The 24,891-nt window shown below is 37.0% G+C and overlaps 1 protein-coding gene across 4 annotated transcripts in view; it reads left to right on the top strand.

Annotated features, from left to right (window-relative positions):
* Positions 1–24,891, top strand: part of LOC105092326 (cytochrome c oxidase assembly factor 1 homolog) — a 90,405-nt gene that overhangs the window by 39,052 nt on the left and 26,462 nt on the right. Inside the window, exon 1 of one of the 4 annotated variants that reach the window (XM_031454623.1) lies at positions 11,022–11,042. The exons of the other annotated variants lie outside the window; for them this stretch is intronic. Coding sequence (XP_031310483.1) covers positions 11,037–11,042 — 6 coding nt within the window. The 5' untranslated portion in view covers positions 11,022–11,036. Of the gene's footprint in view, positions 1–11,021; positions 11,043–24,891 lie in introns of those variants that run through there. 4 annotated transcript variants of the gene reach the window in all.

The raw sequence follows: 24,891 nt of genomic DNA, 5'->3' as shown, positions 1-24,891 counted from the left end.
TTGGCACAAAGGTAGGTAAACTGATAGATTCTGATTGCTTTTATTTTCTCAGTGAATTAGGAAGCAAGGTCCTTTGCTGAGCCTGAGGAGGGGGAAGGAGATGCAGAAGTGAGAAGAGAGGAAAAGGCGTGACCCAATCCTCCAGGAGACAAGAGAGATTGTCTGTGGTTACAAGGCTCACCATGGCCCACCTGGAGTCACTGGTGTATAGTGAAGCCAGTCAGCAGAGTTAAGTTTGTTTTCTTCCTCCAGCCAAATTCACCTGTGCAGATAAGGTGGAGGTAGGATTTATCTAGGATTAGGGTTTTCCTGGTGATAATGATAGAAGAAGAGGGGCAGGAGAGTTGAGGGTCTGTTCAAAAGAGGTGGGTTATAATCATGAACCATGGACTCTAGGTTGGGTGAGGGACAGTGAAAAGGTGGTAGGGTCAATGGATCATAGAGCTAGGGTTTTAAAATATTGGGGTAAAGATACTTGAGGAGGTGCATTGTAAAAATAGAGGGTGGCTGGAGAGTAGGATGCTAGAAATTGAGATTGCGAAGGACTCAAGTTATTGGTAATGACAAATTCTAGGTTGTGACTGTGGGAATGAGTAGCTGTGGTCAAGTGAAGGATGGGATTCTGAGAGGAGAGGAGAATGTCAAGGATCATCTGTGTGGGTATTTAAATCATCATATATTTTGTTTCTAGGAATTTATCCATTTCTTCTAGGTTGTCAGATTTGTTGGCATATAACTGTTCATAATAATCTTTCATGATCTTTTGTATTTCTGTGGTATCACTTGTAACATTTCCTCTTTCATTTCTGATTTTATTTATTTGAGTCCTTTTTTTTTTCTTGGTGAGCCTAGCTAAAGGCTTGTCAATTTTGTTTATTTTTTCAGAGAAAAAATTAGTTCATTGATCTTTTCCATTGTCTTTTTTTTTTTGAGTTATAATCAGTTTACAGTGTTGTGTCAATTTCTGGTGTACAGCACAAGTTTTTAGTCATATATGAATATACATAGATTCATTTTCACCATAAGCTACTACAAGATCTTGACTATATGTCCCTGTGCTATACAGTATAAACTTGTTTATCTATTCTATATACACTTGTCAGTATTTACAAATCTTGAACTCCCAGTCTATCCCTTCCCACCCCCCTTCCCCTGGCAACTACAAGTTTGTATTCTACGTCTGTGAGTCTGTTTCTGTTTTATATTTATGTTCATTTGTCTTCATTTTTTTTTTAAATTAGATTCCACATACAAGTGATATCATATGGTCTTTTTCTTTTTCTTTCTGGCTTACTTCACTTAGAATGACATTCTTCAAGGACATCCATGTTGCTGCAAATGGCATTATATTGTCATTTTTATGGCTGAATAGTATTCCATTGTATAAATATACCACCACTTCTTTATCCAGTCATCTGTCAATGGACATTTAGTTTGTTTCCATATCTTGGCTTTGTAAATGGTGCTGCTGTGATCACTGGGGTGCAGGTGTCTTTATGAATTAGGGTTCCTTTTGGATATATGCCCAGAAGTGGGTCGTATGGTAAGTCTATTTTTAGTCTTTTGAGGAATCTCCATATTGTTTGCCACAATGGGTGCACCAAACTGCATTCCCTTTGTCTTTTTAGTCTCTTTCATTTATTTCTGCTCGGATCTTGTATTTCTTTCCTTTATAAACTCTGGGCTTTGGGCTTCGTTTGTTTTTCTTTTTCTAGTTCCTTGAGGTGTAATGTTAGGCTGGTCATTTGAGATTTTTCTTGTTTCTTAAGGTAGGCATTTATCCCTATGATGAACTTCTCTCTTAGAACTGATTTTGCTGCATCCTCTAAGTTTTGGTATATTGTTTTTCCATTTTCTTTTGTCTCAAGGTGTTTTTTGATTTCTTAAATTAACGTGCATTTTGATGAGAACAGTGTTAGAGAGGCTATTACAGCCAGGAGCTAAAATCTTTAAGGAGTGAGGTTGGCGGTGTCATGTTGATGATTGCAACAGGAGAATTAGGGATGGTATGGTCTGATAACATGAGACTGAAAGCTAGAATTTTAGGGAGGAGTTGAGACAGTGGTTTGGAAGTGGCAACGAGAAATAAGAACATCTTACCTCCAGCCTAATGGGAAGAGGAGTGTGAGAATAAAGACACCTGGAGTGAAGAGGGATGCAGGAAGAGCCAGGTTTCAGTTGGCAATGGCTTTTAACCCTGGCTGCACATTTAAATCACCAGGGAGGGCTTGTAAACATACCGTTTCCTGTGTCCCAGCCCCCAGAAATTCTGACTCAGATAGTCTGGGGTGGAGCTCAGGCTTAGGTAATTTCTTTTTAACTCTCAGGTGATTGTATGTGCAGCCAGGGTTGTGTCCCAAGCAGGAAGGTCTGAGAAAAAGTTGAGTAATTGGGGATGATAAGACATGTTTCTGAGGGCATAGAGAAAGGGTTCCGCAGTTTGAGAGAGCTGCGGCTTCTTTTCAAAGTTTATTGCCCTTTGGAGTTTCTGTGAATTGCCTATTCATACTCATTACTCTTTTATCCTATGGATGAATGTTTGATTTTTGTTTAGGCGTGAGCTTGTTATCAAAGTATTGCTTGAATACTGAAAAGTACGCACCTGCACACATTGTGTAATGAGCATTCAAATCTAGAGACAGAACATTACTAGCATCCAGAAGCCACACTTGTGCCCCCCACCCCTTCTAGTCACTGTTCCCCCTCTACTAGGGGAGAGTTGATGTTTAAAAGGATCTTTTGCCATCCACCTTGAATAAGAATTCATAGCAAAGTATACTGGCCTTAGGTTATATGGTAAATCGAAATAGTCTCAGCCATGATACACAGAAAATGGCTTGAAAATCCAAGATAACATATTTTTTTATCTGAAAACTGGTCTCCTGACAGTACATTGTAGTTGGAGACACGTAAGAGACTTTTCTGCCTTCTCATTCATCAGCTCTATCCTATCCTGACTAGAAATGAGCTGTTTTGGCAAGTGGAGACATGCTCTCCGTGACATGGCCTCACCCAGTGAACCAGTGCAGCTCGGGTCTTCGTACCTGCCTGACTGTGGTTCTGAGGCTAGGGTTAGGGCTTGCAAAACAGCCATAAGCCAGGCTTGAGTCATGGAAGAGAGAGCTCTGAGGACTGGTCACCATGGTTTTTCTTAACTGTGAAATACATCGAATAAATGTAAATTGCCAGGTGCTGCTTTTTGACAGCTTGTTAATTTCCAGCATTTTGACCACTGCTATTAAAAAAAAATAATAAAAGCTGGATTTTTGACCTACAGAATGAACAATGCAATGAACTTAATTTTTCCTTTGACAGAGAGCTGGGAAGCAGAAGCTGGTAGGACATGATGAAGCCACCTTGTTAGCATCAGGAGCAGGACACACCAGCTTCTTTGATTTTAGCCATACCTTGAGCATCTGTTGAAGAATAAAGCTAATTGAATATAACACTGTAAATATTAAAGACTATTTGGAAAAAATGGTAGGGTCAAAAATACTGCTTGCTGGCTTTCAGAGTCACATTGCATCACAGTCTCTAAAATTCTTTGAAGTTTAGCTGAGTACAGTATCAGAATATTGCTGTAATGAATGTATCAGTAGTTATTAATTTTACATTTCTGGAGTGCAGTATCTTCATCCTCTTGCCAGTTTCCTTACTCTGTACTGCCTAACAGTGACATAGCTCAGGTGCTCTGTGATGTTGTGTGACAGTGAGCAAAGACAGCTTAGGATGTCGAATGGCCGTAAAACAAGTCTTCCCAACTCTAGGCTGCATTGTCCTAAGTAAGTAAGCCTTTGGCCTTAAAAAAAAAAAAAGTAATTTGAGTAGAAAGATCAGTAGTTGCCAGGGGCTGGTGGGGAGGGAGAGGTGAACAGGCAAAGTCAGACGCCTTTCAGGGCAGTGACACTATTCTGTAATGGTGGAACATTTGCCAAAGCCCAAGGAATGTTAACACCAAGAGTGAACCCTAAATGTAAACTGTGAACTTTAGATGATGATGATGTGTCCCTGCAGGTTTATGGATTGTGATAACTGTCCCACTCTGGTGCCGGATATTGATAGTAGGGGAGGCTGTGCGGATGGGGCAGGGGATGGATGGGAGCTCTCTGTACTTTGCACTCAGTTTTCCTTTGAACCTAAAACTGCTCTAAAAATAAAGCTTATTATTAAACAAAAAAGTAATTTACAGGCCTTTCTGATGGCATGTTGCAGCATTTAACAATACTTTCTAGCAAATTTATTCCCTTATCCATTATAAGGCTTTTATTTGATAGTATACACCTGGTAATATTTGTCGTCAGTAAGTATGAAAAATAGCTAGCTGTCATCCTCTCAAATATTAGAAGATTTGTGATTGTAGAGGCGAGCAAACCTAGGCCTTTGGAGATTATGGGGACTAGAGCTCAGGTTTCCAAACATTTGTTACTGAAATCACAACCTTTATTTCATGATCCCTCTGTAAATACTCTATTCCTGACTCCAGCTACTATGTCCTTAAAAGTGCTGGCTCCGTATAGTTTTCTTTTGTACAGTCACCATTTTGAAAAGCAATTAGTTACAAAAAACTGTCACTTCCTTGCTGTGTAAATTACCCAGATAAATTTACTTCTGAATTCTCAAAGCCTACCTTACTAATATTTATGTAAGTGTTAATTGAGGCCAAAAAGTGGATGTCCAGATTATTATTTTGGAGGAGCTATCCCTTTACTTTTAGGTAGTCTAAAGTAATTCTTTATACTTTTCTGTGTTCTTCTGGCACATTTGTGTAGGATGCTAATGATTATAATTAGTTCTTTCTGGAAAAAAGTCTAGGTACCGTTTCTGGGGATTTAGTTACGTTGAATATCTGAGAATTGCTACTGTCAATAAACATTCCATATCGTGGACAGTATTCTTTTGTAATAGGGATTAACTACATAATATATTTCAATACTTTGTCTTTTTAAAATTAGTATTCTGAAATCATGTAGAGTGGGCATTTGATTAAATTTTTAAGGTTGTGTCCTAGGTGTTTAATAATCTGTTGATTGCCAATTTCATAACTCATAAATTATTCATCCTGAATAACACTTCCTACTTCTTAGGAACTGGTTCCTCCACATTTCTTAGTCCTTTCTCCCCAACACAAAAGATTGGTTAACCTTCTAAAGCTTTCTCTCTTTTCCTAATAGTATAATATTATCATTTTATATATTTGAATTATTAGAATCATCAGAATATGTCATCTGTTGGCTCTTTTAACTTACATGGATTGGGTTGGAAATTTAAGTAATAAATGATGCTATGGAGTCAGATTTTTCCACACACTTAGATGTTTCAAGGTGTTATTTATTTGGCCTTCAAATAAAAAAGTCTACTTTTCTATTCTCCATCCCCATGGGAAGATGAAATGCTAAGCCCTGGTTTTAAATTTAAGGAGAATAATCTTCTGGTCTCTTTTTTCCCTTTCTCCCCTATTGCATTACATCACAGCATTCTGACTTGGAAGAGACCTTGGAGGATAATTTAGATCAACTTTTTCATTTTATGGATGAGGAAGTGGGACATAGAAGTTAAGTGATTTGCATAAGTGAGACCTTGTAGCTAGCACCAAATCTTGGACTCAAACCTTGACTCTCCCCCTACTTTTTTTTTTTTTTTTTGTGTCTTTGTGCTTCTTGGTGTTTCTTCTGACTCAATCCATTCTGCAGTACTGTCGATTAGTCCTTGGTAGCCTTGTCCACACCGCTTCCTGAAGATCTGCAGAAGCATAGACTTGGAACCACAATGGTTACTTGTATTTCCTCCAATCTGTGCTGTTTCCCTCCTTTAAACAGTATTGCTTTACCCACGGAAATCGGTGGAAAAACCCCTATGGAAAACTGCTCGTGGCACTGTGGTAGGCAGAATAATGTCTCCATCCCCAACCTCCCTCCAGCTCCCGGTCCCCACCATGTTCACGCTCTAATCCTTGCAACCTCTGAATATGTTAGGTAACATGGCAAAGGGGAATTAAGATTGCTACTCAGCTGACCTTAAAATACAGAGATTATCCTGGATTAACTTGGTGATCTTAGTGTGATCACAGGGTTCCCTAGAAGTGGAAGAGGGAATTGGAAGAGAGACCCAGAGAGATAGTAGTGTGAGAAGGACTAGGCCTGCTGTGGCTAGCTTTGAGAATGGAGGGAGGGACCACGAGTCAAGGAAAGCAGATGACATCTACAAGGTGGAAAAGGCAAAGAAACAAATTCTTCCATAGAGCCCCCAGAAAAGATGCATGCTACTGACACCTTGGTCTTAGCCCAGTGTTAGACTGTGTCAGACTTCTGATTAACAACTGTGAGGTCATAAATCTGTGCTGTTTTTTGCCACTGAGTTTGTGGTAATCTGTTACAGTAGCCACAGAAAACTAATACAGGCATTTATACTGCTCCTCAAAAAGTCATCCACAAACACAACCCATGTTAAGAGGCTACATAAAATTTTGAAATGGGTCTGCTAGTGTCAGATGCTGATCCAGTAGTCCTGCCTTGCTTCAAGAAATTTTTTTCATATATATGTATTTTTTATTGAAGTAAAGACTTAAATATAAGACAAAATTTAAACACTACAAACCTCCTAGAAGAAAATATAGGCAAAACATTCTCTGACATAAATCTTAGCAATGTTCTCCTAGGGCAGTCTACTCACGCAATAGAAATAAAAGCAAAAATAAACAAAAGGGACCTAATTAAACTTATAAGCTTTTGCACAGCAAAGGAAACTATAAACAAAACAAAAAGACCACTTACTAAATGGAAAGAAATATTTGCAAATGATGTGACTGACAAGGGCTTAATCTCCAGAATATACAAACAGCTCATACAACTTAATAACGAAAAAACAACCTAATCCAAAAATGTGCAGAAGACATAAACAAGCATTTCTCCAGTGAAGATGTACAAATGGCCAATAGGTACATGAAAAATACTCAACATTGCTAATTATTGGAGAAATACAGATCAAAACTACAATGAGTTACCACCTCACACCAGTCAGAATGGCCATCATTCAAAAGTCCACAAATGATAAATGCTGGAGAGGGTGTGGAGACAAGGAAACCCTCCTACACTGCTGGTGGGAATGCACTTTGGTGCAGCCACTGTGGAAAACAGTATGGAGATTCCTTAAAAAGCTAAAAATAGACTTACCATATGATCCAACAGTCTCACTCCTGGGCATATATCTGGAGGGAACTCTTAATTCAAAAAGATGTATGCACCCCAATGTTCATAGTAGCACTGTATACAATAGTCAAGACATGGAAACAACCTAAATGTCCATCCACACATGACTGGATAAAAAAATTGTTGTTTATGTATACAAAGGAATACTACTCAGCCATAAAAAGGCCTAAAATAATGCCATTTGCTGCAATGTGAATGGACCTGCAGATTGTCATTCTAAGTGAAATAAGCCAGAAAGAGAGAGAAAAATACCACATGATACCACTTATATGTGGAATCTAAAAGAAAAAGACACAAACTTATTTCCAAAACAGAAACAGACTCACAGACACAGATAACAAACTTACGGTTACCAGTGGGAGAAAAGGGTTGGGAGGAGATAAATTGGGAGTTCGAGATTTGCAGATACTAGCTACTGTATATAAAATAAACAACAGTTTTTTTTTTTTATTATATAGCACAGTGAATTATTCAATATCTTATAGTAACCTATAATGAAAAGGAATATGTGTATGTATGGCTGAAGCATTATGCTGTACACCAGAAATTGACACAACATTGTAAACTAACCATACTTCAGTTAAAATAAAAGAACTTTTTTGTCACCTTGTGATGTTTATCAGGGAAACTATCCATATGACTGCAGAGGCTTGCTATTTATGAAAGAGACTGAGTGAAATGTTTATCTTCTTATTTGACAGAGGAGGAAAATGCTGGGCCATTGCCTGGTTACCTATTTCGCTTGCTTAGCAGGCTAAAAAGTGCACGTTTGACACTCTGACTTGCCAGGATGTGGCCAACACATCTATTAGCTCCTGCGAGTGATGCAGTCCTTGACTCGATGCAGCACCCAGTTTTTTTTCTCATTGCCCAATGACTGTTGTAGAGCTCATTGGTGTTGGGGACTTAATTTTGCAGAAGCCTCAGTGAGTCAGTGTAGGTCACTTAATATCTGTGTGGCTGGGAGGCTTAAATTCACCCAAAGCTTCTGTCTTCTCAGCACATTTCTAAGTTAGGGCTACCAGGAAGGCAGAATTCCTAATTCTGACTTTCTGCATTTGTTCACTCCCTGGCAGGGAAATTTTTTATTGATGTAAAATTTCTTGACCCAATATGAAATGAGGACTTTTCTGGGCCCTCCTTCCTGCACTATCCAGTAATTTCCCAGGTATAGGGAAGAAGATATTCTATATTTTTGTAGACCTTGGGGTCACTAGTTATTGTCATTGACCAACTAATTCTTGAAGATGGCATATCATAGTTTTGCTTTTTTTCTTTCATCCATTATGATAATCTCTGCCTTGTAATCATAGTGTTTAGACAGTTTATGTTTATTGTCAATATGGCCAAGTGTGAATCTGCCATCTTGCTCTTTGTTTTCTGTGTGTCTCCTCTGTCTTTGTCCTCTTTCTTCATATTTTCCTGCTTTCTTTCTGATTGAGTGTTTTTTTGTGATTCCATTTTTATCTCCATCATTGACTTATTAGCCATACCTTTTGCTTTATTTTTAAGTAGTTACTTTAGGGTTTACAATAAATGTTGAACTATTAATTTGCCTTCAAGTAATATACCATTTCACCCAAGAACCTTAGAAAAATATACTTCTATTCTACACCCTTATCTTGTGCTATTTTGTTATATATTTTATTGTTACATGTTATAAGCCCGTATACTTTATTATTAAGTTTGCTTTAAACAGCCAGTTAGTTTTTTTCCAGCCTTATGGAGATATAACTGATAAAACTGTAATATATTTAAAGTATACAACGTGATGATTGATATTCTTATAGATTGTAAAAAGATTCCTATTCTGCCATCTTGCTGACATCACTTCCAATTAATCTTTAAAAAGACCAAAAATGAGAAAATATTGTCCTTAACATTTAGCCATGTATCTTCCATTGTAGCCCTCTTTGTTGCTTTTACTCCTTTTTGTAGTTCCAAATTTCCATTTGAGATTTTCCTTTTGCTGAAAGAACTTTATTTAGTATTTCTTGTGAGAAAAGTCAGGCAGAGAAAGATAAATATTACATGATATCACTTATACAAAGAATCTAAAAAATTAAACTTGTAAAAAGAAAGACTAAAATGGTGGGTACCAGAGGATGGGTGTTGGACCAGTAGGACAGATTTTTAAGGGGGTAAACTTGGAATGGGTAATAAATAAGTCCTAGAGTTTTAATGCACAGTACAGTGAATATAAATGATGTTGTATTATAACCATCAAACTTACTAAGAGACTGAAACTTAGTTATTCCAACCACTAAAAAGAAATGATAATTATGTAACATGATAGAGGTGCTGATTACTGCTACAGTGGTAATCATATTACAGTATATGAATATCTAATTAACATGTTGTATACCTTAAATTTACACAATAGTATGTGTCACATATATTTCAATTAAAAAATTCTCACAGCGCAAGTCTGCTTTCAGTGAATTCTGTTAGCTTTTATTTGTCTGGAAAAGTTTTATTTTGCCTTCCTTTGTGGGAAATACTTGTGTTGAGTATAGAATTCTGGGTTGGCAATTTTTTTGATTCTGGCCCAACATTCTGCCAACTGAGAAGTATTTCCTGACATGCAGACTTGATTTCCTGTCCTGTGCAGACCCTCATCTCTGACCACTAGACCTCAGCAAGATTCCCCACAGATGTGCAGACACCAGATTGCAGTCACTGTCTCTTCCCCTAAGGGGCCTTAGTACATTTGCGTGGAAGAGCAGAGAGTTCCTCCTTGCCAGGATGGCATGTGTGAGCCTGAAGGAAAAGCTGTGGTGCCTCCCACTCAGATGACTCCACGCTTATGCCAGTCGGTATTGTTCTTTAGTTTCTGTGTCCAAATGGAATAGCTAATTTCCACCTGGCTCAAGGAGCTCAGTTCAGATGTCATAGCTCAAGCGAAGATGATGATAAGGTAAATTACAGCCACACTGATTGGCCTGACTCAGCTACATAAGGATGAAGAGCTGAGAGGCCATGGATGTGTGGAGTAAGAGTGAAGTGTCTTGGAGGGTGTGTGCTAATTGTGGCAAATGTTTTCTTCTTCCTTTGTATACTAGAACCCTGGTTTTAAGTTGGAAATATTGCTCAATGAAAAGATTGCATTTTCAAGTTCTTTTTGTAGCTCGATGTGAATATATCACTAAATTTAGACTAATGTGATGAAGGAAGCATTGTGTGCAACTTCTAGAAAGTGTTATGGAAAGGATTGAGCCCTGCTTCCCCTCTTTCCTACTGGCTATTATGGGCATGTGACAGCAGGAGCTCAGGCAGCCATCTTGGACCTTGAGGTGGGGGGCGCTTGTTGAGAAGGGCACATCATCAAAAGGGAAAGAGCCCGACACTGTGAACTGCTGTTCACCCGATGACTACATCGGGGCTTCTTTTTGTGGGAATACAATCACTTCCCATCTTGTGTAAGCCATTGGCTTTGTCTAATTGTCTGTTTTTGCTCTTGTTGTCCACGGCTATGTGCAGTTGGACTTAATCCTGACTAATGAAAGCAGGGTGACTGAAGAGGCCAGGTGTTCATCCTGGCTGACCGAACAACTGGTGATGCATTTGGAAAACAACAAACAGGTTCGGGGCTTCTGGAGGTAGATAATCCTATAGAACAATTAGGTGCTAACACGGATAGATCTCTGCAGTTACATTTTTTCTTAAACATGAAAGCATTCAAGCTGCGTTTGAATCTTTTTTTTTTTGCTTTTGCTTTCTTAGGCATAAACATTGGTCTCATACCTTAATCACTTTAGGAATTTGATGACTTCGTCTTACATCACAGTGGAGTTTGAAATATCAAGGCTCTCTCTGCTTCATTTCCTGTTAATGAAGGTACAGGTCTTAATCACATTCTTGAATTAGAAAGAGACTTTTAGGTTTTGGGATCCTCAAAAGATTAATTGAAATAAAGAATGGAGGAATGCCTGATATGTTAGAACTGTTCCTGAAGTGCTGTTTGTTTTCTCTTCATCTTCAGTCACCAACTGTTAAAAATATCACATGAAAGTTTCCTGTCAAAATTACTGTTGAGCACACTTATGGAAAATTAATTTCAATTTACATTTTTGGCTTTGTTACCATAAAACTTTGAAATAAGAGTAATGTTGGAGTGTAGAGTTCACTTTGCTTTTTTTTTTATCTTTCAAGCTATTCAAAGATTTTTTTTTTTAGGATGCAGGTATATCTTTAATCATTCTCTCCCTCTGATCTTTCTCCCTCTGGACAAATATGATGGATTTGTGGTGGTGGTTTTAAGCTTGAAGCCATCGGGAAAGCATTTAAAATGTCTTTAGGCAAGCTTGTTTTCCGGATCTTCTCATCTGGTAGTTAGTGATGAAAGCTGAATGTCTCTGCTTTTCCAAAAGTATGTCTTTTGTTGGTGCCGGCAAGCAAGTTGGAATTTGAACGACTTGTAGAATCTTTCAAGGCAGTGACTGTACGTGGGAGAAGGAATCTTTCAGGCAGATTCTGAGCTAGAGCTGATGTAATGCATCTCAGGGAAGCAGTGATTGGAACCCAGGTAGCTTCGGGCAGGTAACTTAATAGCAGAGGATACATACCAGAAATAAGCATGTATAAAAGAAGAAAAGAAATGGAAACAGTAAGACCATTGATTACAAAATACAAGAGGGAGGAGGGTTTAGGGCATTTCTGGAAATCCTTAGAGGCCAAAGGCTGTAAAAGGCAGGACTCCATTTTTCTTCCGATGTAGCAGTCATTAAGGAATAATAATATCAACATTGAAACTCACCTATGCTATATCGATTTTTTTTTTTTTTACCTGTTTTATAGCGTAGAACAGTGTTGTATACACAAGTCCTTTTTCTCCCAAACTGTGCACTTCACTGAAGACAAAGGCAGGCACACTTGGAACTGAATTGACAGCTTTGTGGCTGTAAAGATAAATATAGCACTTTTCAGGTAGTGAATTCATGAATAATCAATGAAGCAGCAAAGGACAAAAAGTGACATATGGCAGCCGGGTGTGGATTAAGTCTGATTGTCACATTCTCCTCCCCACCTTTTTCCCTTCTCTAGTTTATTGAAGGAAACAAAGCCAGCCGCACGTAGCCAGAACACAGTCCCTCTGGAAAAAGCCACATGGGCAAAGTGATAACAGGGGAGTTTTTTCATTAAATGTCTCCTCTGCTGTTTGGTTGTGTTAATAGTCCAGCTCAAGTTGTTTGTGTTAATTGAAATTTTATTCAAAATGAAAATTTGACTTGAATTCTTAAAATAAAAAAACTAGTAAAGCAGTTTTTAAAAATTACTGCTACACCCGCATTTCCAAATAAGTAACACTTAACCAGTTACGCGAATTTTGCCAGAGTGTTTCTCAGTAAATAAACCACAGATGCATTTAGCTGACTGTGTTTTCATGCCTTCACCTAGTGTATAAACCAAAATAGAGGGAAGGCATTCTTGCTTTTTCCCTTCGTATCAACCAACACTTTATTGAAGATAATGGTTTTATTATTTTTCATGAAAAATAACCAGATTTAATGAAATTCCTTGGTAACCCCAAGGTTTTTCAGAATAGTATTCTGAGGAACTGTTAACGAGGAGGTATTTATTCACAGCCCAAATAATAACTATACCACTTAAAACATTATTCTTCCTTGGCAGCTAACGAAGGGTGGGTTTTTAGTCCAGTGAGTCAGTTTGCAGCTTGCGTTTGCCTGGCTTTGTACCAGGGATCTGATTCTGAAAAATTTAACAGTGGAGAGTCTCTAAATAGCCTGATTCTCCAGTTCTCTCCATCCCACTCTTTCCAAACCCCTTGAAATTGTCAGAGAAATTAGCAGTCACTTTTGATTAAGTACATGTGATATAAAGTGATAAAAAATTATTATTTGTTTTGAATGGCTCCTTTAACTTCTCAGTCCCCCCAAAAAGGTTCTGGAAACTTGCTCTTGGACTTAAGATTTCCATCTGAGTATGAACTGCTTGTTCATTTATTTGTAAACAATGTGGATCTTTTATTGTGGAAGTTTTTTCTTTTTTATTGGAGTATTGATTTACAATATTGTGTTAGTTTTGGATGTACAGCAAAGTGGTTCAGTAATATGTATATTTTGTCAGATTATTTTCCATTATACATTATTACCTGAGGGTTTGTATCTGTTAATCCCATACTCCTAATTTATACCCGCTATCCTTTCCCTTTTGTTAACCGTAAGTTTGTTTTCTGTGTCTTTGAGTCTATTTCTGTTTTGTAGATTTCATTTGTATCATATTTTAGATTCCACATATAACTGATATCATATATTTGTCTTTCTCTGTCTGACTCATTTCCCTTAGTATGATATTCTCTAGGTCCATCCATGTTGCTACAAAAGGCATGATTTCATTCTTTATTATGGCTAAGTAATATTCTGTTATCTAATACTACATTTTCTTTATCCATTCATCTGTTGATGGACACAAGTTGCTTCCATGTCTTGGCTGTTGTAAATAATGCTGCCATAAACATTGGGGTGCATGTATCTTTTCAAATTAAGACTTTTCATCTTTTCCAGATGTATGCCCAGGAGTGGGATTGCTGGATCAGATGGTAGCTCTATTTTTAGCTTTTTAAGGAACCTGCATACAGTTTTTCACAGTGGTTGCATGGAAGTTTTAATGAGACCTTAGAGATCAAAGTCTGATTTGGGTTAGGTATATAATATTGGACACCAGATGATGGTGAGTGGACCAAAAGTCAAGTCTATGAGAGTAAGATGTCGATGGGGCATCCCTTTGCTTTTTTCAGGAACGCTTAAATTGATTTTTATGATGAAATTGGCCACCACTGGGAACTGTCATGGTGGAGAGATGATAAGAGACACTTTGTTTTCCTTGGTAATATAGAGAATCCTCTGTCTTCACTGCTGGCTTCCAGAGGGGAATGAACATGAAAGGATTGTAGCCTAAAGAAGCTTCTTCAGAACTCATTCTCCCCTTGGTCCCTTTGCCCATTCCAGATTCTGAATGGGATTGCATGTACACTAAAGCTTTTGGATTAGGTCAAGAGCATGGCCGTTAAGCACTATGAAGAGTGCCGCTTTTTGAGCTAGCAGCCGAGGTACGGTAGTTAAGAACGTGCACTGTGCATCTCTGCTATAAGATGCTGGTATATTTTCCAAAGACGGCTGCACTGCCCACCCCCTGCTCTTTATAGTCTGTGACCTTGACACTCCTCCACTGAGAGGAGGGGCCTCTATCTTTTCCTCTCCAGTCCGCACAGGCCTGTGATTTGCTTGTGACTAATGGAATGTGGCAGAAGTGCTGAGTGATGTGTGAGCCTAGGTCAGAAAGGCAATTTAGCCTCCACCTCGTTTTCTGGGGCACTTGCACTTGGATCCCCGTGTTGCCATGTAAGATGTCCTACTGTATGGAGCTGCTATGCTGTGAAGAAAGCCCAGGACACAAGGGAGGCCATAGGCGGGTGCTCCAGTTGACAGCTCCAGCTGAGATTCTAAATGACAGTCGTATCAACAGTCCGATCACTTCTTGCAAGTGAAGATTTTACCAGATGACTCCAGCCACCGGCCACTGAGACATACCTAGTTGCTGGTCTTCTTAGTTGTAGCCTCAGACATTGTGCGTTACCTTTGTGCCCTGTCCAAATTCCTCACCTACAGATTTCACATATGATAAAATTATTTTTCAAGCCACTGCATTTGGTGTAATTTGTGATGTAGCAATAGTAGCTGGAATGAAAACCGTGGCAAATTACTTGACTTTTGTGCCCCTTAGCTTCCTGTCTTTGAAATGATGATGATAATAATAGCATTCTTTCAGAGAAATGAGTTAATTATGTAAAGCATTTGGTGAAGACCCTGGCACACGGTAAGGGCTCATTAAATGTTAGCTATTAACGAAGGGAAATTCATTAGACTACTTGATCCTAGGTTGTAATCTCTTCAGGTTATTCTCATTTAAAGATGTGGCCCTTTGGGTTTCCAGCTTATTGTGAGGAAGGTCTTAGGTTAGATGGTCCTCACTTTTATTTCTGTATTGGTCATCCTGAGAATCAGTCAAAACAAAGGTTCCAATTTTCCAGGATCAGCAAGGACCCTTCGGAGGAAATGTGGCTTCAGAATTTGCCTTCTATGTTGAATTTTCATTCCCATTTCATTTTTTAAGAAACTATAGTAAAATATACATAACATAAAATTTACCATTTTGTAAGTGTACACAGTTCAGTGGCATTAAGTATATTCACATTGTTGTGCAAACATCACCACTGTCCCCCTCCAGAACTTTTTCATCATCTCAGACTGAAACTGTGCCCATTACGCAGTATTTTCATTACCCTGCTCACCCCAGCCCCTGGTAACCACTATTCTACGTCATGTCTGTGCAAACTTGACTTTTCTAGATACTTCATATGAGTAGAATCATGTAATAGTTGTCTTTTTGTGTCTGGCTCATTTGACTTAGTATAATGTCTTCAAGGTTCATCTATGTTATAACATGTATAAGAATTTCACTCTTTTTAAAGGCTGAATAATGTTCCATTGTGTGTGTGTGTGTATGTATGTGTACACACACACACACACACACACACCCATGTGTAGTTTATCCTTTCATCAATTGATTGGATCCTTTTTGGCCATTGTTTATAATGCTGCTATGAACATGGGTATTCAAATATCTGTTTTTGAGTCCTTTCATTTCTTTTGGGTATATACCCAGGAGTGGAATTGCTGGATCATATAGTAGTGATTCTATTTTTAAGTTTTTGAGGGATCACTGTACTGTTTTCCTCAGCAGTTGCACCATCTTACATCCCCACCAGCAGTATGTGAGGGTTTCAATTTCTCCACATCCTCAGCAACACTTGTTATTTTCTGCTTTAAAAAAAAACAACACTTTAATGGGTGTGAAGTATCTCATTGTGATCTTGATTTGCATTTCCCCAACGAGTAGTGATGCTCAGCATCTTTTCATGTGCTTATTGGCTAGTTTTATGTCTTCTTTGGAGAAATGTCAATTCAAGCCCTTAGCCCAGTTTTGAATTTGCTCAGTTTTTGTTGTTCAGTATTAGGATTTTTTTTTTGTATATTCTGGATGTGAATTCCTTATCAGATATGTGATTTGCAAATATTTTCTCCAATTCTGTGGGTTACCTTTTTATTCTGTTGACAGTTGCATGTTTATTCTATTGATATTCCGTTGATAAAATACCCTTTTATGCACAAAAGTTTAAAATTCTGATGTAGTCCAGTTTATCTATTTTTTTATTTTGTTGCTATGTTTTTAGTGTCATATCCAAGAAATCATTGCCAAGTTCAGTGTCATAGAGCTTTCAGAATTTTATAATTTCAGCTCTTAGATTGATGTCTTTGATCCATTTTGAGTTATTTTTTGTGTATGGTGTAAGGTTAATAATCTGTAATAATACAGATTATTAAGTTATTTTCAACAGGAAGATTGATATGTAAAACCTTTCTTTAAAAAATTTCAGTAATAAAGCAAATATTAATCATATGGTCTTCAAATGACACACTGCTAATGTTTCATTTCTTTCAGAAATTTCTTCTTTGAAATTTCTTCTTTGTTCATGGGTAGGCAGGTATAGGATTCCCAAAAGTGAGAGCTCGAAGCAGTCAGTATTCATGGGTAGTAATTTTCAGAGATCTGTTGAGGGTCTCCTAATACTAAAGGAATCAGCAAAGCAGTGCATTAATTATTTTATTTGGATAGTACCAGTGAGCCACTGATTAAACATCTGGCTCTGTTCAAATTCATTATAGGATCCCTTGATAAGATTTTTCATGTAAATCCTCTTGAACTGTGTACCAATAGTACCTTTCCCCCCCCCGCAGGGTGTCTCTGTGTGACGTCACCCCCCTGTAATTCAGAATAGTAATTGATCGCGAGGTGTTTAGCAGGTAGTTTGTTACATCTAAGAACTGAATTAAAGTCATTAATTTTCAATACAAATTAGGGTGGATTTACACTTAATCGTATAATAGTTTTCTCCTTGCTTCCCTGAACAGGGGAGAAAGAGTGTTACAGCAAATGTACTTATTTATTCTATAGCCTGGAAGAGTATCTGGGCTTGTAGGTGTCATTTATTATGTGTGTTAGGGGAGAAAAAAATCGTGAAGGGCTATTCTTGTTTGAGGGTATCTATGACAAATGCAAAGTGTAATATTTGTTGAAAAACAAGCTTGGCTAATGACCTTCAACTTTTAAATTACCTTCCACCGAGAAGCTTTATCAGTTTATCCAGAGTTTTGACCATAGCTAATATTTGTGCCATGGTTCAGCCACGGAGCGAGCACAAGCTGGGATGGAGTGAGGGAGGTCACGGGAAGCCTGCCCATACGTGTCCTGACGATAAGCCCTGATACCAAATTGTGCATGTTTACTCCCTCGGTGACTAACTCAATAAAGCCTATTCATTAAGGAAATCTTGTCCTTGACTCAGGTCCATTTGTCACAAATCACAGTCTCCAATTTTAGGGTTCCGTCAGGCTGGAGTCACGGACAAAGCATGTTGCTATGTTCATTCTTTTATAACACAAGGAGTGGCTTATTATCACTTTGCCCACAGCAATATCATCAGCAGTTTTATATGTTTAGGGTGATTATTCCAACACTTCCTTAAAGCCGTTGAGCCCTTTCACTTTTGGAGCAAGAAAGAAGCAGTCTTTGTTGTCTGTGAAATGCTTACCACTTGCCGCACATTGTATTATGTTGAATCCAAGACAGTTAATACAGTTTGTCCTTGCAGGTAAATATAGAGTCTTGTTAGGAAGACACAACACATAAAACAGGAGAAAAGTTCACCCAGAGCTGAATTTTAATAGCTTTGATGTTTATCAAAGACCATCTTAGTCCTGGAAGATTTATAATCCATATAACTGAAGTGTAAGAACTGTTACTGGGTGAGGGGAGAGGAAGAAGCATTTAAAAACTCTGTTTAAGAAGCCATTGCTGAACCTCTTTTTTAATTTCAGAAACTCTGATAGAATCTGGGGTTAGAAAGATCTGATTATACCCGCAAGATACTCAAAGTAGAGGGGGATAAGAGCAACTCAAAACTATGTTGCCGTTTACAGATTACAAATTGCTTTTATGTTGTTATCTCCAGTAGTCTTTGTAACAGTACTTTTGGGGCTTTACAGCTGGGGTGATGCAGAGACTGAATGAAGAATGGAGTGGGTATTTAGCCCCATTCCTGTGCTTCCTCAGTGTCTTCATGAGATGCTAAGTGAGGATTAGACCAGCTCCGTAGGGGGCACAAGGGACTGTGTGGGACCTTTGGAATGCATCCTCTGTTGGTCTTCGAGTCGCTTTGCTAGGGTAAAACGGCGAAGTCAAACCATTTAGTAGTTCGATAATATTGAAGACATGAGATATTTACATTTCTTTATTGTGACAGATGTGTGGTAAGTACATGATAGACATCAGACAGTGTATTCATTGACCGTTCTATTTGCTTCTGCTGTCACTTTTAGTAATTTAAGCATGCTTAATGCAGAAAGAAGATTTGTAAGTACAATTAAGTATGAGATCCAGAAAAAAAGTAATTTCCTCAGCCTCTTATCACCTGGAAGGAGTCACGGTGGACATTTTGGTTTACCTCAAGTTATTTTTTTAATCCGTAAAAAATAAATCCCATTTTATTGAGATCATGGCAGCGTATACATGATTGAATTATATTATACTACTTTTTATGTAAGTACTTTCCCCTCACAATATAAATAGTTACTATTTCTTGAGGATTTACTATATATTTGGCATAGAGCTAATATATAATTATTTTATAGTTTAAAAGGATGATTTTTATATTTAAAAATATGTACTGTTCAATACATGTGAAAGAATCTGCGTGTCCCGTATACACGTTGTGGGTTTCTGTAACTGATCACCCAATGTAAGAACAATGTGAGAACCAATACTATTGAAGAATGACAAAATATTCCACTGTGGCATAGGGATTATTTTGAGCTAAAGGCACTTGAAAAATGGCAGATGCAAGAAGGGTGCTCTAGCCCCATCTATTCTTTCTGAAATCAGGAGATAAAACTTGCAAGGGAAAGATGCCCTCTCGACACAGGAGGAACCGTTCTTATCGCTAGAGACAGGAGTTGAGCCGGAGTGGTCTGTACCGACAGACTTGTTAAAATAACTCCTATCTGCCTCTAGCCTTTTCCACAGTTGCCTCTCCTTGTCTGCCTAATATACAAGCACTTAGGTTTTGCCAGTCCTTTGGGTCTTCATTTTCTTGTGGAGACTGACATGTACAAATAAAATGTGTATGCTTTTCTCCTTTTAACCTGTCTGAAGTCAGTTTAATTCTCAGGCTCAGCTGGAGACCCTAAGAGGGTAAACGTCGGGTTTTAGGAAACTCCACCACTATGCTACTCTCTAACCTCCCCATCACAAAAACTACTACCTTCAATTTTGTTTATCATTTCTCTCTAGCTTTTAAAAATCATGAATTTGTGTGTCCCTAAGCAATATATAATTTTGTTTTGCTTATTTTTGAGATTTTATGAAAACATTATCATGTATTGGTTTTAAAAAAAATACTCATGTTTCTACATGTTGCTGCCTTTAATGGTGGTTGTTCATTCATTTTTATTACTGTCTGATATTCCTTTCTGCTAATAATACCATCATATATTATTTGCTTTTTTAGAGCATTTGAGTTGTTTCCAGTGTTTGGCTATCTTGAGCAATGCTATTATTCATTCTTAGGAGATGTGAATGCTGAGTTTTACAAGGTCTCCAGAATTGTGATTCAGAGTGATTATACCAGTTTACATTCCATCAGCAGTATGTGAGTGTTCCCAGTGATCTTCATCCTTGCTAAATAACACTTGGCATTTTCATGTTTCTTAATTTTTGCCATTCTAATGGATATGAAGCCTTATTCTATGGTCTTAATTTATATTTCCCTGAAAACGAATGAGATAAAACACTTTTTTTTATAAGTTTACTGCCATAAATCTTCTGTGAAATGTCTGTTTATATTTCTTGCTCATTTTTTCTTTTGAATTGTTTATTCTTATTGGTTTGTAGGACACGTATATGTTCTGGATACTATTTCTTGGGTAGTTATGGGCATAAGAGTTATTTTCTCCCAGTTCAAACTTGAATAAGTTTTGTCTGAGTACCTGTTTTTAGTTCTTTTGGGTACATACCTAGGAGTGTAGTTGCTGGATCATATGGTATCTCTGTGTTTTAACATTTGGAGGAGCTTCCAAACTGTTTTCCATAGCAGCTTCACCCTTTTATATGTCCACTAGCAATGTATAAGAGTTTTGATTTCTCCACACCCTCACAAACACTTGTTATCACCAGTCTTCTTTTTTTTTTTTTTTGATGTGTAACATTCTATAAATTTAAGGTGTACAACATGTTGAGTTGATGCATTTATATATTATGCTTGCCATTGTAGCAATGTTTAGCACCTTTATCACTTCACATAATTATAATTTCTTTAAGTGATTGGAATAATTAAGATCTAGTCTCCTAGCAAGTTTGATGATTATAATACAATATTGTTGTATTCACTGTACTGTTTGCTGCTTGTTCCAAGTTTGTGCCCGTAAGCAATGTGGGCTGCCCTGTTCTCTAATCCCCAGTCCCCTGGTAACCACCAATTTACTCTCTGTTTTTTAGAGTTTGGCTTTTTAGATTCCCTATATAAGTGATGTCATATAGTATTTGTCTTTTTCTGTCTGTCTTATCTCACTTAGCATAATGTCTTCAGGGTCTGTCCGTGTTGTAACATTGGCAAGCTGAATAAAATTCCATATAAACACACTTACACACACACACATATACCACATCTTCTTTATCCATTCATCTGTTACAAGCACTTTGGTGGTTTTCTTCTCTTGGCTGTAGTGAATAAAACTGCATTAAACATGGGAGTGCATATATCTCTTCAATAACCTGTTTTCAGTTCTTTGCGTTTATACCCAGAAGTAGAATTGTTGGATCTTACAGTAGTTCTATTTTTAATTTTTTGAGGAAATTCCATATTGTTTTCTGTAGTGACTAAACCAGCTTACATTCCCACCAAAAGTGTACAGGGGTTCTCTCTTCTTCACATCCTCACCAACATTTGTTATCTCTTGTCTTGATGATAGCAGTTCTAACGGGTGTGAGATGGTATCTCATGGTTTTGATTTGCATTTCCCATTGTTAGTAATGTCGAGCATCTTTTTCTGTACATGTTCACCATTTACATATTTTATTTGGAAAAATGTCTATGAAAGTTCCTCTGCTCATTTTTTAATCGGATTTTTTTTAATTATATGAATTTTTAATAATGTATCTTGGCTATTAATCTCTTACCTGAAATGTGGTTTGCAAAAGGTTTCTCCCATTCTGTAGGTTGCCATTTCACTTTCTTGATTGTTTCTTTTGTTGAAGCTTTTAAGGGTGAAGTAGTCCCACTTGTTGATTTTTGTTTTTGTTGTCTGTGCTTTTAGTATCATATCTAAAAACCCATTACCAAGACTCATGCTGAGGAGCTTCTTCCCTGTGTTTTCTTTTAGGAGTTTTATGGTATCAGGTCTTATGTTAAGGTCTTGATCCATTTCAAGTCAGTTTTTGTTAGCGGTGTAAGATACAGGCCCACTTTCATTGTTCTGCATGTGTTTATCCAATTTCCCCAACACCATTTGTTGAAGACACTATACTATCCCCTTTGGGTATTTTTGGTTCCCTTATTGACCACATATGTGGAGGTTTAATTCTGGGTCTCTATTCTGTTCCACTGGTCTATGTGTCGGTCTTTATGCCAAACCATACTGTTTTAATTACTATCGATTTGTAGTATAGTTTGAAATCAGGAAGTGTGACGCCTCTGGCTTTGTTCTTTTTTCTCAGGATTACTTTGGCTATTTGAGGTCTTGTGTATTTCTATACAAATTTTAGGATTGTCTGTTATATTTCTGTGAAGAATGTCATTGGGATTTTGATGGGAATTGCATTGAATGTATAGATGGCTTTGAGTAGTATGGACATTTAACAATATTTATCCTTCCTGTTTATGATCATGGGATAACTTTCCATTTGTTTCTTTAATTTATTTCAACAAGGTGTTGTAGTTTCATTTTATAGATCTTTCACTTCCTTGGTTAAATTTATCCTTAGGTACTTTATTATTTGTGAAGCTATTGTAAATGGGATAATTTTAAAAATTTTTTTCAGGTATTTCATTATTAGTAATTACAATTGATTCTATATGTTGATTTTATACCCTGCAACTTTACTAAATTCACTGATTAGTTCTGGCAGTTTTGGAGTAGAGTCTTTGGGATTTTCTATGTAAGAAATTGTATCATCTGCAAATAATGACAGTTTTACTGCTTTACGATTTGGATGCCTTTTATTTCTTTTTCTTGCCTAATTGCTCTGGCTAAGTCTCCCAGTGCTATGTGAAATAGGACTGGTAATTACAGGCATTCTTGTCTTGTTCCTTATCTTAAAGGAAAAACATTGAGGTTTTCACTGTTGAGTATGATGTTAACTGTGGGTTTGTTATATATGGCTTTATTATGTTGAAGTGTGTTCCTTTCTATACCCAGTCTGCTGAGGGTTTTTATCATGAAAGGGTGCTGTGTTTTGTCAAATGCTTTTTCTGTGTCTGTTCAGATGATCCTATGATTTTTTAATCTTTTATCTATTTATGTGACTTATTACATTTATTGATTTGTGAATGGTGAACCATCTTTGTATCCCAGGGGTAAATCCGACTTGATCATGGTGTGTAATCCTTATAATGTGTTGTTAAATTCAGTTTGCTAATATTTTCTTGAAAATTTTTGCATCTGTATTCATCAGGGATTATTGGTCTTTAGTTTTCTTTTTTGTGTGTCCATATCAGACTTTAGAATCAGAGTGATGCTGGCCTGGTAGAATGGGTTTGGATATGTTCCCTTTTCTTAAGCTTTTTGGAAGAATTTGAGAAGGATTGGTGTTAATTTTTCTCTTAGTGTTTGATAGAATCTGCCAGTGAAGCCGATTGGTCCTGGGGTATGTTTTGGGAGGATTTTGGTTGCTAAGTCAATCTCTTTACTCATTATGTGTCTATTCAGATTTTCTCTTTCTGATTCATTCTTGGTAGGTGTGTGTGTCTAGGAATTTTGTTTCTTCTAGGTCACCTAAGTTTTTGGCATTTACTTTTTCATATTAGTCTTTATAATCCTGTGTATTTCTATAGTATCAGTGTGAAGTCTCCTCTTTCAGTTCTAATTTTAGTTGAGTCTTCTATCTTTTTTTAGTTAGTCTGGCTAAAGTCTTGTCAATTTTATCTTTTAAAGAAACCACCTCATAATTTTATTGAACCTTTTTAGTTTTCCTTCTGATCTCAATTTCATTCATTTCTGATCTGATCTTTGTTCTTTCCTTCCTTCTAATGTTGAACTTAGTTTGTTCTTCCTTTTGTGATTCCTTGAAGCTTAAAGTTAGGTTGTTTATCTGAGATCTTTTTTAAAATACAGGTATTTATTGCTATAAACCGCCTACTTAGTACTGCTTTTGCTGAATCCCATGATTTGGTATGTTCTTGTTTGTTTGTTTATTGTTTCAAGATAATTTCTCCTTTGACCCATTTGTTGTGCAGGAGTATGTTGTTTAATTTCCATATATTAGTAAATTTTCTAGGTTTCTTCTTTTAATTGACTTCTAGTTTCCTAGAATTGTGGTCAGATTGGTATGATTTCAGTCTTTTAATATGGTAAGATTTGTTTTGTGACCTAACACAATCTATCCTTAAGATTGTTCTGTGCACACATGAGAAAGTGTATTCTGTAGCTGTTGGATAGAATGTTCTGTGTATGTCTGTTAGGTCTATTTGGTCAAAAGTACAATCAAGTTTCATGTTTCCAGATTAGTTTACATCTGGATCATCTATTCATTGTATTTAGGGGATAAAAAGTCCCCTATTATTATTGTATTGTTGTCTACTTTCTCCTTCAGATCTGTTAGTATTTGCTATATATATTAGGTGCTCCAGTGTTGGGTGCGTGTATCTGTTTACAGTTAAGTCCCTGTGGTTAAATGGACCCCTTTATCATTATATAATGATCTTTGTTTCCTGTTACGATTTTGACATAAAGTCTATTTTGTGTGATGTAAGTATAGTTTTCTTTGTTCTCTTTTGGTTTCCATTTGTGTGAAATATCTTTCCATCCCTTCACATTGAGTGTATGTGTGTCCTTAAAGCTTAAGTGAGTCTCTTACAGGTAGCATACAGTTGGACTTCTTTTATTTTTATTTTTTTTAATGCATATAGCCACTCTATTTCTTTGATTGAAGAATTTAATCCATTTACATTTAAAGTAATGATTTGTAGATAATTACATACTACTGCCAGCTTATTAATTTTTTCTAGATGCTTTCTTGTTCCTTTCTTCCTTTCTTACTCCTTTCTTTTGTCAACTGATTATTTTTCATGGCTCCCCCAACCCTTTAAAAAAATCTTTTGTGTATTTTTTTTTTTTTTTTTGCTTTGATTTCCATGAAGCTTTCATAGTATATCTTATGGCTATAACAGTCTATTTTAAACTTACTGCATTTTAACTTCAATCACATACAAAAAAACTCTACTCTTCTACTCCCCCTACATTTTTTGTTTTTGTTGTCACAATGTACATCTTTTATCATATTGTATATCCATTAGCAAATTATTGTAGTGACAGTTATTTTTAATACTTCTGTC

This window comes from Camelus dromedarius, chromosome 7, assembly GCF_036321535.1.
Source record: "Camelus dromedarius isolate mCamDro1 chromosome 7, mCamDro1.pat, whole genome shotgun sequence".
Taxonomy (NCBI): Eukaryota; Metazoa; Chordata; class Mammalia; order Artiodactyla; family Camelidae; genus Camelus; species Camelus dromedarius.
This window is presented reverse-complemented; position numbering and strand designations above follow the sequence as displayed.